Source organism: Erpetoichthys calabaricus, chromosome 8 (genome assembly GCF_900747795.2).
Source record: "Erpetoichthys calabaricus chromosome 8, fErpCal1.3, whole genome shotgun sequence".
NCBI classification, from domain to species: Eukaryota; Metazoa; Chordata; class Cladistia; order Polypteriformes; family Polypteridae; genus Erpetoichthys; species Erpetoichthys calabaricus.
The window spans coordinates 179,404,507-179,423,816 of record NC_041401.2 but is presented as its reverse complement, the minus strand read 5'-3'; the positions used below and the strand labels follow the sequence as shown (position 1 = coordinate 179,423,816).

General features: G+C 43.4%; 1 protein-coding gene across 1 annotated transcript in view; it reads left to right on the top strand.

Moving 5' to 3' along the window:
* The window catches only part of fblim1 (filamin binding LIM protein 1), a 56,884-nt gene that overhangs the window by 20,503 nt on the left and 17,071 nt on the right, over nucleotides 1–19,310 (top strand). The window contains exons 2-3 of the mRNA XM_028807923.2: nucleotides 12,228–12,619; nucleotides 17,322–17,455. Coding sequence (XP_028663756.1) covers nucleotides 12,289–12,619; nucleotides 17,322–17,455 — 465 coding nt within the window. The 5' untranslated portion in view covers nucleotides 12,228–12,288. The remainder of the gene's footprint in view (nucleotides 1–12,227; nucleotides 12,620–17,321; nucleotides 17,456–19,310) is intronic.

The following is a 19,310-nucleotide window of genomic DNA, read 5'->3' as shown; positions in this document are numbered from 1 at the left end:
TAAAACGAAACCCGTGAAGAAAGATAAAGTCGCTTAGCCGCTAACATCGGCAAAACGGTATCCCTTTTACTTTTCCTCCCGCCGCCAATACACTGCGAGGTGAGCACGTCAGCAAAACGAAACCTCAGAAGAAAGACAAAGTCGCTTAGCTGCTGAAAGACAACGGAGGTGAGCAAAACGAAACCACCTAGGAGAGAGATGCCCAGAGTAGTTCCTTTTAATTACGTGACATCTCTACATTTCAATTTTTTTTTTCTGACAATTTCAGTAGTTTCTAAGACCCCAAGCTTTTTACAGCACGGGCTTACACAGCTAGTGTACATATATACACATTAAATTATTCATGAATGAGCGAAGCAGATCAGGCAGCACCATAAAGTGTGAGATAGAGTATGCTCTGCAAATCTGGTAGGTAGCACAGATTGGGTAGTGACATCCCCATCAAACATGGACTGTTACATCTCTGTGATGTCATGTTGTCCCAACAAAGCTTTTCCATTGTGTTGTGGATTTTGGCCCGGAAAAGATTTTTTTTGAGGCCGCCCCCCAACCCAGGTGTCTGACTGTGACTTTCTCCAGTGACTCCAGTTACTTCTCCCATTTCAAAGATGACATTTTAGACAGACGGGCAGATCTTAATTGATCCTGAATGTGTGTGCTAAGCTGGTTCCAATCTCATGCACTGTATTGATGTTTTGTCTCTGGCCCATGCAACTGTATACTCGATTAAGTTGGTTATGGAGGGCTGTTTTCATTTTTAAATACTGAATGGTATCACGATGGAGAAATCTCTAAGGAGCTCACCCCTCTAAATTTCACAGCCTCTCATACAGAAAGGCTTTGCAAAACCTTAATTTCTCACTGTAATTTCAATGTAATCCCCATGTCAGCGTGCCATGGCCAGCTCTGTCATTTGGATGAGAGAGCAACTGATGTGGTACAGTAGGTAGCAAGCGGGTACACAATGCAGGTCTGGGTTCAGCACTAAAATCTACCTGCTCTGATGCCAATTGCCAGGCCTCCTACATAACCACTGAAGTTGTGGGACAGATTGGTGGTTGTTCTCGAAAAGCTCAGGTTCCTCTGCAGATTTTTTCTCACCCAACTTCCTAACATTTCAGTTCCGTAAAAGACAAAATGAGGGATATAGTTAAGTTAAAATAAAGTTACTTCCTAAATGGAGCTTTCTTGTTGTGCTTGAAAATGGCCAGGCTTAGTCACTGATTTAGAAATTGGATCTCATGGAAGAAAGCATGACATAGAGAGCAGGTCTGGTTTGCGTGATTCAGGAGCTGACTTGCAGGAAATGATGACATCTCCAAAGACTTTTTTATTTTATTTATTTATTTATGTATTTTAATTGTACGCCTTTCGCAGATGACTCGTTTCAGGCTAACGTTTCTTGTGCCAGAAGCATGATGCAAGCCTGTTATCCTGCTAAATTGGCTGTAAATATAAAGCTTGTAATTGAGGCCCAGCGGGAATGAACGCGCTGGCTCTGCTAATTATCGAGACATGAATAAGCAGCTCCTTTTCCAACAGCTCCTGTCGCACAAGGTGCCTCACCCCCACCCAAAAAAGGCAAACAGCTCGGTAGGTGTAGGCTAGAAGGATTTCACGCTTATCTCGCTCTCTCTGACTTATCAGGGAGTGGCCACTGTGTGTGCAGGAGGAACTAGGAGGCAACCACCCAGCCTTCAAACCAAGTGTGCATTCAGAGGTCGTTTCTTACGCAATATTCACATCACACCAGCCTTGTAAGCTGTCTCAGTATGCATCCCCTTGCATGAAGTTCTTGGAAACAACTTTGAGAGGCTTCTGTGTGCAAAAAGACCGTAGCCTCCATCAGGTATACAAATGAAGACAATGGTGGGTAAAGAGATGCCAAAAACAGGATGGATAGATAGATAGATAGATAGATAGATAGATAGATAGATAGATAGATAGATAGATAGATAGATAGGAAAGGCACTATATAATAGATAGATAGATAGATGCTTTATTAATCCCCAAGGGGAAATTCACATGTGCTCCACTCTGATCGTATCCTTTTGTTGCCTCCTCATAGAATTCCAGCAGGTTTGTAAAACACAACCTCCCTCTTCTGAACCCATGCTGACTGTTCAGAATAACTCCTGTCCTTGCCAGGAGTTGCTCAATCTTATCCTTAATAAGAAAAATTTAAATTATGACGCATATGAATTGACACCACTTATAGGGCTGGTTTCTAACACTCTCTCATTGCTTCCAGGGCAAGCTATAGTTCTACACAATCCTGCACTAGACAAAAATGGCTTCTGAAAAATAGGGATGGATGGTGGCTACAATGCAGAGGTTTGGTCCGACCTTATTCCCAATTCCTTCTATATGGCTGGTTGAGGCCGTCACAGAAGGACAGTCTGAAAATGATTTTTGAAGCATTTGTGGATAAAAAACAGAGAATTTTACGTTTTCATTCATGAGTGATATTTTTCCAAACCCTGCTGCTTACACACGAATTGCACTGAGCCTTTTGGCTAATAATGCCGCCCCCAAAAATGTGCTGCCTGGAGCGGATCGCCCCCTCTGCCCGCCCCTGAATACGCCACTGGGCACAAGGCACAAACAAACCATGGACAGGGTGCCAGTCTATTGCAGAATGAACACACACACACATACACACTAGAGCCAGTTCACTATCACCAATCCACCATTCCCTGATAGATAGATAGATAGATAGATAGACATGAAAGGCACTATATAACTAATAGATAGATAGATAGATACTTTATTAATCCCCAATGGGAAATTCACATACTCCAGCAGCAGCATACTGATAAAAACAATATTAATTAACGTGTGATAAAAACACAGTGCAAGTTAAAAAGTGCAAGGAGGAGAGTGCGAGGCAGGTATAACAGTCAATAACTTTGTATAATGTTAACATTTACCCCCCGTGGAATTGAAGAGTCGCATAGTTTGGGGGAGGAACGATCTCCTCAGTCTGTCAGTGGAGCAGGATGGTGACAGCAGTCTGTTGCTAAAGCTGCTCCTCTGTTTGGAGATGACACTGTTTAGTGGATGCAGTGGATTCTCCATGATTGATAGGAGCCTTTTGAGTGCCCGTTGCTCTGCCACGGATGTCAAACTGTCCAGCTCCATGCCAACAATAGAGCCTGCCTTCCTCACCAGTTTGATTCAATTTGGATTGTGTTTCTAGTCGGTTTCATGAAAGTTCATATATGGGCCTGGGATTCAGTAACAAGTGCCACCAAGTGAAATGTGCAGTTTTTTTCATACAAAAGAAGTAATGCAAAGGTATGTTTGGAACACATTGTATTTTATTATAAGTAACTCTATAACATAATGTAGCGGGGTAAAACTATGCAAAAACCTAACTTGGCAAAAACCCGTTTACTTCTAACAAGACAAAGAAAAACAATGAAAATTGTGCACTGAGAGGCGCTCTCTGCTAGGGACAACTCCCCTTTGATTCGTGCTCTCCCCAGTCACACTCTCTCGGCTTTTTTATGTACTTACTATCATGGTCAGGTCTGAAATGAGACGTCGCCTTCTGGGAGTGTCTTCCTTTTATACAGTGTGGCCCGGAATGAGGGTGGGACTTCTTTGGCTTTGTTCCCCCTAAGGGGCGGTTTCTTGAGGCAATGAGGGAAATAAGGAGACAAGACTGTTAGTGACAGCGCCTCCTCTCATCCCGGGGTGGTACCACATACCTTAGGTGAGCCTGGAAGGTGATCCTCTGGCATGCATTTGTCACAATATTTACTTACCTTTTTTTCTAAGTATTGAGTATTGTAACAAAGTTACTTTTAAAGGTAATGTTCCCCAATAGTGCATTATGGGTTTTTTGGAGGCAGTGAGTCTGATTTTTGCATTTGTTTTTATTAATAGAAATTGTTTTCAATTATTCCAAAAATATTTTGCGTCATTTTTGTCGCCATTTTGTTTCTTTTCCTGGGTGTCACTATTTTCTGCCACCATCATTGTGATGTGACAACAGTTGATATGGTGCGCTGTTTGAAAGTTATGTGGTTGACATCATCATCATGCCGCTATAAGAAGCTGTCATTATCTGAATCTGCAGATGATCAAAGAAAACTCTCTTATCTTTGTGCGTGCGTTATTTGTGATACAAGTAAGCCCGCGATTCTCTAGAGAATCGTAAATCCAAGACTGGCAATCAGTTTCTGTTCCGTCCGATATTTGGATGGATGACATATAATGGAGGGTGGGTGCGTCTGGGGAAATGTCATTTAATTAAATAAGCATATCTGTACAAAGGCGGTTTCGTTTTGTGGAGACGTGATTCTGTTGCCTTTGCTGACACCGAGTGCTGGCAGAGTGGAGCACAGCAAGTGTAGGTGTGGGCGGTCGCGTCCAGAACCTGGCGTACACGCTCTACCTCATGTTTAGTTCACAGGTCGTGAAATGTGCGCCACCTACTGACTCTGGGAAGCCACTGCGTTTGACTGTGGGGCGCTGCGGCGCATTTGTACCACAGTGGATTCTTTGTGTGAGCGCCTTCGTTCATTGTTGTTGCGTTCGTTCATTGTGTCTATGCATACGGGCTCCTTTTGTATTTCCGTTAGTTGAGCTCTTTCATTGTGGAGCCGTGACGTGTTTGCTTCTGGTGTGTCTGAAGTGGGCGCCACCTACTGACTGTGGGAAGCCGCTGCGTTTGAGCGCAGTGCGCATGCGTTTCGGTGCGTCCGTGCATAAATTAAACTGTACTAAGGCGGTTTCGGTTTGTGGAGACGTGATTCCGTTGCCTTTGCTGACACCGACTGCTGGCAGAGTGGAGCACAGCAAGTTTAGGTGTGGGCGGTCGTGTCCGGGTGGCTGTAGAACCTGGTGTGCACGCTTTACCTCATGTTTAGTTCACAGGTCGTGAAGTGGGCGCCACCTACTGACTCTGGGAAGCCGCTGCGTTTGACTGTGGGGCGCCGCGGCGCATTTGTACTACAGCGGATTCTTTGTGTGAGCGCCTTCGTTCATTGTTGTTGCGTTCGTTCATTGTGTCTATCCATACGGGCTCCTTTTGTATTTCCGTTAGTTGAGCTCTTTCATTGTGGAGCCGTGACGTGTTTGCTTCTGGTGTGTCTGAAGTGGGCGCCACCTACTGACTGTGGGAAGCCGCTGCGTTTGAGCACAGTGTGCATGCGTTTCGGTGCGTCCATGCATAAATTAAACTGTGGTTTAGTAATATAGATTTTGATTTTTTGTTTCTTTTACTGTAATTTCTGGGTGTAGATTTGGGTATTGATGTTTGAGAGAACTGAGCTTTGGTTTTGACTTTCTGTTTGGTTACATTTCCTCTCTTGGTTATCCCCTTTAAACTTGGTAGCTATTTGTTTCTGCATAAGGCTAACGTGGGGATGGGGAACCACCTCTTCATCCAGAACTTGGCAGTGGGTATTCACCTATAGTACTGGTCAGGAAGCAGGTCTGCAGCTGCATCAAGTCCTGGACAGCTGTCTTGAACATAACAAAAAGTAAAATATTGATAGAAAATAACAGTAATGTTGAAGAAGATGGCAAACTTTGCCAAGCCAAGTCAAACTTTTATAATGGGTATTTGCACAGAGATGCTTTATAGATTTCTGAGCCTCAATCCTTAATAAGCAAGTCTAAGATGGCAGTGGCAAGAAATACCGAAAAAGAATCTGAATGTTGTACTCTTTAGAATGGTTATTCCATAAGTGGGGTCTCATAAGAGAATGCTTTATTTCTGGCTGCGACTTTTCTTACTTTTTTTATTACTATAAGGTATCCTGCTCCTTATGACTAGAGCAATTTTCCATCATTTCGACAATCAATTAGCAAATCAGAGGCAGTCGCAGTGTGCTGCTGTGATCACCAGTTATGTAGTTTGACGTACCCAGTGAGTCAGTCCAACCAATCTGCTACTCGCCCTGACAAATTCAAAATGTAGGGGCGGGGCTTGTGGGCATGTGAGAGCTGGTGACGAATGAGCAATTACCAGGAAGTACGATGTATATGATGCAGCTACACAGAAAAAAGGGAACTGGACAGTTTTGGACCTGACAAACAAAAGAGAGACTAGTCTGTCTGATGTCATGTGAATTACGTATTATGACAGAATGGAAAATTCAGGAGTGGTCTCCCCTAGATATGGGGATGGATATTAGAGGAGTAAACCGCAAGACAACAACAAATAAAATTAATAATATATTGAACAATTATTATAAAGGTTGAATAAGTCAGACTCTGCAGCTGCATGAATAAAAAAGTACCACTTCTGGTTTAGCGGAAATAGCTCAAAAGTTTTTTTTTGTACCTAATACTTGTATGCAAAATTTGGTTGACCTAAGTGAAGGCGTACTTAACTTATCGTGTTTACACACACACTCCCACTGACAGACAGACACACACACACACACACACAATTCCAGAAATGGCATTTTCAGTCAAAAACATCGAGATTCATTAAAATCTTCATGTCGAATTTTTCGATGATTACAATACTTTCCCCATACTTCGTATACAAGAAACTAATGAAAAGGCGCCAAGATCGCACTTCTCAGGCAGCATGTTATTGACTGTCAGAAAAAAAACAGGCAAGCTCACGATACTTTGGAAATATGCAAATGGTCTGGATAGTCATAACACATTTGTTCAATTTTGACATGCTCTGCAACTCCTAGTCGTGAAATGTGACATGCCCAGGCGATGAATCATCAAGTTTGACATCCCCTCCGACTAGAAGTCATGTAAAGTGACGTCGTGCTTAAGGGATGTAAAAACTGTTCAAAATATTGAGGTCCAAAACCATGCACAGTTTTCTTAGTGAGCAACAATAACTTACAGTCCATATGAAACTTTACAGAAAGTCAACTTAAGTCCATGTCACATTAGATGACTTTGAGGGCGATTATTAGTCATGGCCTTCATTTACATAATCTTACCCATTCGGGGACAGGTGGCAGCTCGCTTCCGTGAAGTCAATCATCTAATGCAGTTTTTCACAACCTTTTTTCTGTAGAGACACACCACTATTCTACTACCCACAGTCACGTGATATCTCAAACACGTGCTCAACTGTCCAAAGGTGCAGGACTGCTGGTTAAAAAAGCAGCTATGAGATCAGCGCTCACAGACACTGCACTTAGTGAGCTGGCATCTCCCATCTGCTTTGTCCCTTTGCCTACCCCTCTCTGTGTTAGAGGTCCACTGTCCACCGGTCCTGTGAGTCTCACTGGCGACCACACATGGGGCAGATGGACTCTTAACAGCTAGGAGTCTCGTCCCTGGTGCTATAGGTGCTGTGTCTGCAACACAGTGATCTCAGAGCTGCTTTCATGCCAGCTTCTCCAGGATGTTCTGTCCTCCCCAGACATGTCATGGCCACCTGAGGAGTTTGTCCCTCTCAGGTTCAGACCCAGTTGCGTTACACTGTTATGTTCACAGCACTGGTCTAATGTCACATACCCAACCCATACTGAGACCAAGTAGTCTCGGGCGACTGGCTAGGATAAAGTCAGACAGGTTTGACTTTCTCGTTAGTCAGAGCAGCAGGTTGTGTATGCAGGAGAGCTGACAACCAAAAGAACCAATGCATGCTCATTCGGAAATGCAATGCATTGAATGTGGAAACAAGAAGTAGGGAACATGCATTTTAGGGCTCATTTATACTTCACGCTCGGAGCACATACGCGCACTCATTGTGGCTGCCATGCGCTCCCAGCGTTCATTTGACGCGTCCTCTGAGCAGGTCCTCAGAAATTAACACAATGTGTGCGCGAGTTGCAGTACCAGCAAAACAATCGGGGGGCGCAGTGTGCTAAAAGTTGGAATGTGACATCAGAGTCTCTGTTTACTATTTACGTGTGACAGAAAGCTGCTTTGAAGATCGGTGTGTGCGCTTCGATGTTTGATGAATGGTTCGATGTGGTGAAGCAAAATGCCGACATACAGATACATTCGTGGCGCTTTTATATTCAAGCGTCGCATATTCCCCATCGTAATGACACGATACGTTTTAAAAGTCTCACATACCGTCTTCTGTGCCGTCTTTTTTTCTGGGGCTTCCCTCCGGTCCTGACAGCAGCGGATCGCCAGCAATAGATCGCCACACTGAACACATTAAATGTCTGATATTCCAACTCTCTGCACATTTAGAATCCTTAGATTTATATTTGATATCACTTTCATGATGAAATGCATTAAAGTATGTATGTTACATTTTACAGATAAATCGCTAATTTTGTTTAAATAAGGAATACTGTTAATAGTTACACATATGAGGGTGACACGGTGGCGGAGCGGTAGCACTGCTGTCTCGCAGGGAGTCACATTGCTGAAGTGAACGGATGAAACTACTTATCAAAACAAAACCTTACATTTTTGACAAGAGGGTGCAGTAACTCAGTCTGGATTATCTCTGCTTTAAGACAGAAAGAAGGTTTTTGAAGTAATCAGCACAAGTTGGGACACCTGTGCAAATTGCATAAATGTGACAATAACTCCGAAATGAATTGATGAAACTGTGATTTTTATCAAAACAAAACCTTACATTTTTGACAAGAGGGTGTAGTAACTCAGTCTGGACTATCTCTGCTTTAAGACAGACTTAAGGTTTTAAAGTAATCCGCACAAGTTGGGACACCTGTACAAATTGTTTGCTTTAACTTGCAAGGCTTCATTCACTTTAACTGCTGCAGAACATCTGTAGGTTGTAACCTATTAGTTGTTCCCTGAGTCACGTCGCTGGTATTCTCTGCTTGGAGTTTCCATGTTTTCCTGCTGGGTTTCCATGATGTGCTCCGGGTTCCTTCCAAAGATATGCAGAATTGGTGATGTTAAAATGACTCCAGTGTACGCGAGTGCTTATATTCACCTTACGATGAGCTGATACCCCGTCTAGGGATTGCTTCTGCCTCGTGCCCAATGCTTGCTGGAATGGACACACTATTGGCCGTCAGAAAAAGGGGTGGGCACAACTGAGCTGGAAGATCAGCAAGCGCTCGGTTGGTAAACGTGACACGGGCTGCAATTTTCTGTTGTGTGGTGCAGCGACGAGACCAGCGGCTGCAATCGTGATACCCCATAACAAAAAGTAGCATAGTGTGACATCGGCTTCAAACGTGACAAAAAACGACCATTAAAGACATGGTTTCTGGTTCTTTTAGGCCCCCTAGCAGCTGCATTTTAAATCAACTGAGGTCTGCTAAGGGGCATGTGGGGACAGTCACAGAGCAAAGTGTTACAGTAGTAATGCAATCTAAACATAACAAAAGCACTGGGCTGCTTGTTCAGAATCACGAAAGGATAGCCTCCTGCTAGGCTTTATAATATTTGCAATATTAACATGGATGTCACATGGAAGATCAGAATCATTAAAATACCAAAGTGTCCGGTTACAGTCCTGTGAGAGGCCGACAACAGTCAGGGTCCATTCAGATTGATTTTTTGAGCAGCTTTAGGACCCCGCAAGAGTTCATCAAGAGAACACTGCAGGCCAATGTATAACGTCGTATCAAGCAAGCGTCAGACACTTCATCTTATTAAACCTTGTTAAAAAAGTCTGCACACCCTATGAAATGTTATAATCTTTTTTAACATATGTGGAAATATCAATATTTTATCCTCACTTAAACAGTATCTTTAGATTAAAGTGAGGAAATTTGAAAAATAAGCAACTTTATTGAATGAAAATTTCACTCTCTCTTGTCACGTCCAGGCGCCTCTTCAACCCGACAGTCACGAACCGAGATGAGACGGGCAAATGAGGACACACACATTCAGCAAGGGGAAACGAGAAACAGCGTTCAAAAAGTGCAGTGCAACAAAGTCTTCAGGAAATAAATAATATGATAATATTAATAGAAATGATTAATTATTATTTTATATTATAGTGCACGTGGAACTTAAAAACAAGTCAACAAATAATCTTTTAAAATGAGGTTAAAAATCCTGGCCAGTAAAACCATGTTCTTTAAACACAATCCGAGCTATGGATGTTTCTTCTCTAAAATCTGACGTCTCCCCGCCTTACCCTCTTTGGATTTTGCAGCACAAGGAGACGGCAGCCAGCAGGTGCAGACACAACCCTTAACCCTGGTCCGTGTCCTCACCGCCATACCCTTGACGTCTACGGGAGCCTTCACCGAGCACATGGTCGCTCCTGCTCTATATGGTGCTCAACAGGAACGACCCACACGCTCCTTCCCCTGGACCCCCAACCACCTTCTTCCTCTGTGTCTCTATCAGCTCCTGCATTTTTCTCTCTGTGCCTTTCTTTAACTTCTGTTCCCTTCTGCCATTCTCCTATTTTGTCCCTTTTCTCTTTCTCTGTTCTTGTTCCATGCAGGCTCCTCTTATCTGGCCAGACTGGGTGCAGGTGTGAGAGGCCACTACCTGTGAGGTGTGAGTGAGGCACCTGACTGATCCACTTGCATTTACACGTGTATGCGCGATCAGCCAAGCATCCCAATCTGCCCCGGAGCGAAGCACACCCGCACATCCCAGGACATAATGAATTATTTACAACGCCATGGTGCCATGAACCGATCACAGATAATGCCATTTACCTCAGCAGATAAAGTAAGTCCACCCTTGGCTCTGGTAAACAAACCATCTTGTAGTCTCTGACATCAGCTAAGAAGACACTCATCCCACTCCTTGTGCTTTGTGATGTTTGAGGGGTGTCTTGCGTCCACGGCCCTTTTTAAATCCCTTGGCTGTGATAGCTGGTATTGCCATCTCAAACCATCTTGCAGTCTCAGACATCAACTAGGAAGACACTCTTACATCTTCTTCAGCTTTCTGATGTTTGAGGTGTGTCTTGCGTCCACAGCCCGCCACAGCATCTCGATTTGATTTAGATCTAAGCTTTGACTTAGCCATTCCATAAACTCTCTATATCTTTCTTTACAGCCATTCCCTGGTGGATTTACTGGTGTACTTCGGACCATTGTCATATTGCAAGGTCCATTTTTGGTTCAGCTTCAGTCTTTGGACCGATGGCCTTGCATTATCCTCAAGCACTATCTGGTACTTTGAAGAATTCTTAGCTGATTCTGTGATGATGAGCTGCCCAGGCTGTAATCACGCCTTAAGAGTTGGTGTCAGGTTCTTCTGGTCAAATGATTTCTGTGTTCACCTTGTCTGTTCAGAGCACATTGTTCTAGAAGTCCTGGTCCTATTCGGTTTCATAGGAAAATTTTATTTTTTTTTGTTCTTTATTTCGCCTTATACAATTTCTTGTATTAGGAATTTATTAGTTGGGGTCAGAGTGCAGGGTCAGCCATTGTACAGCGCCCCTGGATCAATTGTAGGTTAAGGGCCTTGCTCAAGGGCCCAGCAGAGTAGGATCTCTTTTGGCAGTGACGGGGATTTGAACCTGCAAACTTCTGGATACCAGGGCAGATCCTTAGCCTCAGCGCCACTTTAGTCTTTGTCCTGATGTTCTTTCTGGACAGCAAAGGTTTCCTCCTGTAGATCCAGCTTGTGCAGCCTCTTTCTAATGGTAGACCCACACAGTTTGACATGAACAGTGTTACCCGTAGGTCCCATGATGAAGTTTTGGGCTTCTTCAGACACTTCTTTCAGCACTTTGCTCTCAGCTCTTGGACTAAACTTGCTGTGTGACTCAAATGTATGCATATCCCCTGAAATGAAAGTCTGCAATGTGCACTTTAATCACGATGTCTGAATTGTTTGATTTGTAATTTTAAACTTGTGGAGCTGAGGGCTATTGTCTCTTTGTCCCAAACATTATGGCACTGTACCTACAGGCAGCCTAGACAAGGAGAAACGGCTCCCTCCACTCAGTGTGCCTGAATTATATTGGCATCCTTTGTGTGAGAATAATTGACAGCAGGACGGTAATCTTCATCCAGTCTCAGAAAATGAGCCATCCATTTCTGTGTAATGGTAATAGTAATGGTAATAGAGGTGTGTGTGTGTGTGTGTGTGTGTGTGTGTGTGTGTGAGTGAGTTAAATGACGTTGAGTTAATGAATGGAAATGGAATGCCATTATGGCCAAAGATCTGTCTATTGCACCCTTTTCTGGAAAATTGCATTGCAACAGGAGGGAAGCTGCACCTTTTCCCTCCATCCAAATACAGCATCTAGTTACATTTGTCTTTGTTTGTGTTTTTCCCTAGGAAACACTGGCTAAATCAGGCACTGGCATCAAGTAGATTAGAAACTGAAGCCTGGCACAGTTTGATTTGATCTAAATTTTGTTTGTGTTTTCATCTAGATCTTTCAGAGAGCCTCCAAGACTGAAGAGATAATCCATTGTTGTGTCACAGAGAGCCGGAATGTCTGTGGCCAGCCCCCCAAAGCGCATGGTGTCATCGGTGTTCATCACCTTGGCTCCTCCACGACGGGCACCGCCGATAACACCACCTCAGGGTGCTGAATTGCAGCCAATGATCGCACAGATGGGATCTCTACCAAACCAGTCTGTGGCGCCAGCTGGCACACGAAATGGCATCACCAATGGAGCCCTCAAGGCAGAGCCAGCAGGCACCACTAGAGCCGGGCAAAACTCTCTCTCCAACGGAGTCCATCCTCGGACATTACAAGGTGGAGCCACAAGCCAAATATCAGGACAGGCTGGGCAGAATTCTTTTGTTAACTACAACTCAGGTAGATACTGATTGTCTACAAAATAAGGAAAAAAATATATACATTAACGGTCCAAAGTTTTATAACAGATTGAATAACCTAAAATGGTGAAATGTAAGTAGTAAACTGCCAGAGGTTTAAATTTAAAGTTTAGGTTAGCGGAAACTGGAAAAAAGGAAACATCAGAGTTTTCCAAATGGGCCTTCTTCAGTGAACAACTAATAGGTTACAACCTACAGATGTTCTGCAGCAGTTAAAGTGAACGAAGCCTTGCAAGTTAAAGCAAACAATTTGTACAGTTGTCCCAACTTGTGCTGATTACTTCAAAACCTTCAGTCTGTCTTAAAGCAGAGATAGTCCAGACTGAGTTACTGCACCCTCTTGTCAAAAATGTAAGGTTTTGTTTTGATAAAAATCGTAGTTTCATCAGTTCATTTCGGAGTTATTGTCACGTTTATGCAATTTGCACAGGTGTCCCAACTTGTGCTGATTACTTCAAAACCTTCTTTCTGTCTTAAAGCAGAGATAGTCCAGACTGAGTTACTGCACCCTCTTATCAAAAATGTAAGGTTTTGTTTTGATAAGTAGTTTCATCCGTTCATTTCAGTTATTGTCACGTGTATGCAATTTGCACAGGTGTCCCAACTTCTGTTGATTACTTAAAAACCCTCTGACTGTCTTAAAGCAGAGTTGGACCAGAATGTGTTACTACACCGTCTTGTCAAAAATGTAAGGTTTTGTTTTGCTACTTTCATCAGCTCATTTCAGAGTTATTGTCACATTTATGCAGTGCAATGAAATTCCTATTTGCACGCTTGAGCAACACAAGCCAGGCCACCACTGTCCTTGTTTGGCGGCACAAATCTCATGCTGTAGGTTGTGTAAATTATGACATTATAAAATAATACGTAATGCTGAGGGAAACAGCTGAGTTTCCTTTCCAGTACAATATTGGAAAATTGACACATTAATTCTATTCAGTGGGCAATTGTAAATAGCTGGACAGTTTGACATCCGTGGCAGAGCGACAGGCGCTGAGCAGGCTCCTATCAATTATGGAGAATCCACTGCATCAACTAAACAGTGTCATCTCCAGACAGAGGAGCAGCTTCAGCGACAGACTGCTGTCACCATCCTGCTCCACTGACAGACTGAGGAGATCGATCCTCCACCACACTATGCGACTCTTCAATTCCACCCGGGGGGGTAAACGTTAACATTATACAAAGTTATTGTCTGTTTTTACCTGCATTTTTATTACTCTTTAATTTAATATTGTTTTTTTTGTATCAGTATGCTGCTGTTGGAGTATGGGAATTTCCCCTTGGGATTAATAAAGTATCTATCTATCTATCTATCTATCTATCTATCTATCTATCTATCTATCTATCTATCTATCTATCTATCTATCTATCTATCTATCTATCTATCTATCTATCTATCTATCTATCTATCTATCTATCTATCTGTATAACCAAAAAAAAACGAACTAGAAAAGAGTGTTTTGGAGTTTTTAAAAGTTTTTCACAGGATAGAAAAAAAGAAACATTGCTCCGTAAAGGGTTTAGCGGCACCCTACTTTGTCTTTTGGATGTGTATTTTTCTCGGTATGAGAATCACTCAATATACAGGAATTTAACTTGGTAACCTTGAAGTAGTTTATAACATAACACAATATCACCTACCAACAGCACAAGTAAGTTAAATAACATACGTTATAAACAGTATTTAAAGCAGGATAGTGCAAAAATGGATAGCGTAGAAATGGCTGCCGTTGCATCATCCAGGTGGATGCTACACCTTAGTGGTAGTTGAAGTGGCTGCTCACTCACTATGAGAAGCGCTTTGAGTAGTGAGAAAAGCGCTATATAAATGTGAAGAATTGTTATTACATTATTAGTTTACATGCACATACACACATACATGTACATATACTGTATCTGCACACCCTCACGCCGTCATACAGTATATGAGAGGCGGAGTGGTGGCTCTGAGGCGAGGGAATCAGAAGGTTGCCGGTTCGAATCCTGTAAATGCCGATAAGGACTCTGCTCTGTTGGGCCCTTGAGCGAGGCCCTTAACCTGCAATTGTTGAGCGCTTTGAGTAGTGAGAAAAGCGCTATAGAAATGCAAAGAATTATTATTAATTATTATGATGGAGCACATGATGAAGATGTATTTCTGCCAGGCTTCCCCCCCTAGCTGGAGTTCAGATTCATGTTTTATGTCTGTTTTTTTCATTTTCTAATTATGTTAATGTTACTTTGGTTGATTTTTTGCATTATTCCTGGTTTTTTTTTTTTTGTTATTTTGGTAATGCATGTAAGCTGCCTGTGTTTTGTGGGGGGTCCCCCAAGAATGGGGGACACCTGCCAATCTCTGTCAGGAACTGCCCTTCCACCTTATAAATCTACTGGGATTTTTCTTTTGACTTTTAAATCTCTATTTCATTTATTCTTTTTTATATGCTTTATAAATCCCTGAAGGGAAACTTGTCTTTTTTCATGACCTTTGGAAGTCAGAGTGCAGGGTTCAGCCATTGTACAGCGTCCCTGGAGCAAGTTTTAGGACTGTCTTGTGTTTCAGGCAAATCTGTTATGTCTTTTGTGCTCATACAGAGCCTCACTTTTTACATTTTTAGGAAGATTTTGTGTTTGTCCTTTTATCTAGCCGGGGTTTGGCAGTATCTCCCCCTCTAGTGAGCATTTTTGGAAGTGCTTTTTGGGACTTGTGTGCTTTGGGACTGCTAGTCATAACATAAGCGAGGAAGATGGGATAAACTACTGGCTTGCAAGGGCTATGGCTCTGGGAAAAACAGAAAAACGGTTTAGCCGTCTGTCAGTTGTAGTTTTAATTGACCTAAAGCGTTTACCAGAGGGGGATTTTCTTGGAACTAGTGATGACCTCGAGTGGGATGAGCTGAGGTTGATTCTTTCAATAGATTCTAGCTGCAGACCTCCACTCCATTGAGGAGATTGTCACTTTATGTCACTGATGTCCCCTGACTACATTAGTGTGGTGCCGAGGTGTCACCCGTTGCACAGCTGCACTTGGATCCTAATTTGGGATCCTGAGGTGGTTCGTCGTGTGGTGGGTATGGCAACGCGCCGTATCAGTGCATGACCCCAACCAACACTATGGTTAAGATTAGGGTTAAGAGAGGGTTATGTGACTCAAGTCAAGCGAACCAAGTGACAAACACCTGCAATCCAATTGGCTGTCCAGTAGAGCCACTGAATCTTGGAACTGCGGAGGTCTGCAGCTGGATCTTTTGACATGGTTTGTGGCCCTAGATAGATAGAAGAGCATGGCCAATTATTTTCCCAGCAGACCTCACAACACAGTGTCATTTATTTTTTGGAGTGGGCTAATGCTGAACCAAACTAGACAACAATGGAGAATGCGAATACACTTTCAATTATGGCTGTCATTTTCTAACCCATGGGACAAAGGAGCTATACCAGCGTTTGATCTGGCACAGACAGACACTGGAGGCACACTTATAAAAACAACTAAATGTTTTATTTTTATTTTTCTTCTCCTGTGGGTAATGCCTTCCCTGTTTCCCACAGGCACAACACAGTCCCAGCAAGCACAATACTTCTCTTCTTTTCTTTATCTCCTATTCTTTCTCCTCCACTCCTCCCAACTCTGGCTCCAGGAGTGGTGGCTGCTGGCTCCTTTTATAGCCCACCCAGAAGTGCTCCAGGTGTTTGATGATCCATTTCCGGCTGCATTTCTGGGTGTGGTGCAAAAACCACTCACATGGGCTCAGGAACCATTGCAATGCCCCCTTGTGGTGGCCACTGATCCCAAAAGGTTCCAAAATCCCATGCCCGTGGCCTCGATGCAACCCAGGGGGGCTGCCATCTAGCGTTCCAAGGGAGGTACTGTCCTGACCAGGCCTTCATACAATGAAGAGGCATCCCAGCTGGACAAGACCCCTGGCCATCTGTGACACCCGCTTTGTCCTGAACAGGGTCTTGGGGACTTGTGGAGCCTATCCCAGCTAGCATAGTACAGCACAAGGCGGGAACAAACCCTGAAGAGGGTGCCAGTCGATCACAGGACAAACACACACACCCACTAGGGCCAATGTAGTATTGAAAATCCACATAACTATCTAACTTGCATGTCTTTGGACCATGGGAGGAAACCCACACACACTCCACACAGGGGGGGACCCGGGAAAAAAACCCAGGTCTCCTTACTGCAAGGCAGCAGCACTACGACTGCGCTAAGCATGCCAACTTATTTGTGATAGTTGTGCCCACAAATTTGAAGGATTCTACCATATTCACCGTGGAACCAATCATTTCTAGTGAGAGGGGTTGTTTGTGAGAGTCCACCGTCATGGTGGCATTGAATACCTGGTTATTCGTAACGCACCAAGGCCCAGGACGAGTCGCCTCCTTTCTCTCTGCTGTTTCATTACCTTTAGTGCCTTTTTGTAGTGAAAGCTATTTGAAGGTCTTTAGCATGTGCACGAATAATTGTGTGTGGGATGATTATTATTATTTTTGCTTTAATCCAAAGGGTTCATTTTTTTGAACCAATAAAATTTGCTGTTTTTAATATTTTTGAATAAGACAAAATGAGGCTGTTTTTAACCAGTGATGAACCAAAACATTATATGGTGATTTTCTGGAGTGCTGGGATGCATGTGGTGAGGTCCTTACGTAACACCAGATTATTATTATTATTTTTTTTTTTTTTTCTTTAGATCCTCTTCTTCCTTTACCTCCACCCCCACCTGAGGAAGAGCTACCTGCACCACCACCTCCAGCAGATGTGGTCTCCACCCGCAGTAGTCGGGGGCTCCAGACTGTACCAGGACAGCAGACCAACTCCAGCACGGTATAACACTTAACTGATTGTATCTTGTCAGAGATTTTGTGTTTAATGCATAAAAATGATTTCAGATTACAGGTCAAGTATGAAATTGCGTCTTCTTTGGTTTAGGGTCTGTAAAGCAGACGCTCACAAATTCAAAGCCTGCAAAATAATAAGAGCTAGTTATCCACGGTTGGGCTTAGTTCAAGTTCAGGTCACGTCAGGTTACAGGATCACCCTCATGCTCTGCTCGCACAGTGACGCTTCCTTCTGCCGAGCTCTCAATGTATCATGGGAAAAAAAACGCCTTGGGCGGGTGTCTTCTCAGTGTTGCTGGAGGAAAAGGAGAGGATGTGGTTAGCGACAGTGCCCCCCTCTCACCCCAAAGTGGTACTGCATACTTCACAGGAGCCCTGAGGATGATCCACAGATGCACAGGCAGCACAGGGTATAAGAAAAGGTTTGAAAAGAACAGGACATTGTCCACTGCATAGATCATCAGGCCTTATTCACTTAAGTTTCGTAAGTTTAGAGAGGACCCAAATCTCTTGTGGTCACCAGGGGGTACTGCAGCTCTACCAACTCCCAGCACGACAGGCCAGGACACAAGTTCTCCAATGAATAGAGGTTTTATTGTATGAAACCTTTACACAGTAAGTGTTTCCCATAGCATAGTCACCACTCTAACAAACCGTACACTCTTTTTCCTTCTCCGCTGTTCCTCTCTCAAGCTTTATCCTCCTCCTCCCGACTCTGGCTCCCAGATGGAAGAGGGGCTGCTCCTTTTATGCAACACCCGGAAGAACTTCCACCGTCCCGAAACTGACTCGGAAGCACTTCTGGGTGAAACTAGAGCCCGACACAGCAGGGCTCTCCATTCACCTCAGCACCCTCTGGAGACACCCATGGAACCCAGCTGGGCTGCTGAGCAAACAAACTCCCAATTCCCAAGATGCCTTGTGGGAATGCTGTGTTGATGTGGCAGCCCAGGTGGGCTGCTATCTAGCGTTCCAGGGGAGACAACACCATGTGCAAACTGTCTCTCCCTGTCCTACCATGCCATGGGCGTCCCAGCCAGGTAAGATTCTCAGTATAGCCAGGTTGCCAGCCCACATGCGGTGTCTTTTACTGAATTTATTAAAAGCGTGTAACATTCCATACAATCAAGTCAAACTTAACAAAACTAAATTCAATTCATCTCCCACCCATGAGAAAGAGAGGAAGGCCAACAGTCAGAGTAACACTTCGGAGAGTAGTGAAAGGAATCTTTCTCCCCAATTTAAATGCTTATTCTAAAATGTTATTGATTAGGTCCTACCAGGTTTTAAAAATGTTCTGCACAGATCCTCTAAGTGAGAATTTGATTTTTTTCCAATTTCAAATAGCATTTAACATCGGTTACCCACTGACTTAAAATAGATGAGTTCAGATTCTTCCAGTTGAGTAAGATAAGCCTACGTGCTAATAGTGAAGTAAAGGCCATTACAGTTTAGTCCTTCACACTATCTGATACACTACTTGGCAGTTTGTTTTTTTGCCACATACCTATTTTCTGATTGTGCAGAAATGCTTTATAACATTTGTACAAAATTAACCCTTCAGCATTTGCCTCTGCTCTTGCTGACGAATATTTCAAGTTAACAGTTGATACTTTACACCTTAGGAGAAGGATTTAGGAGTTGTAGTGGACTCTACACCATCAACTGCCTGTCAGTGTTCAGAAGCCATTAAGAAGGCTAACAGAATGTCAGGTTATATAGCGCCTTGATGTGTGGAGCACAAGTCACAGGAGGTTCTGCTCAGGCTTTATAACACACTGGTGAGGCCGTATCTGGAGTATTGAGTGCAGTTTGGGTCTCCAATAAAGGACACAGCAGCA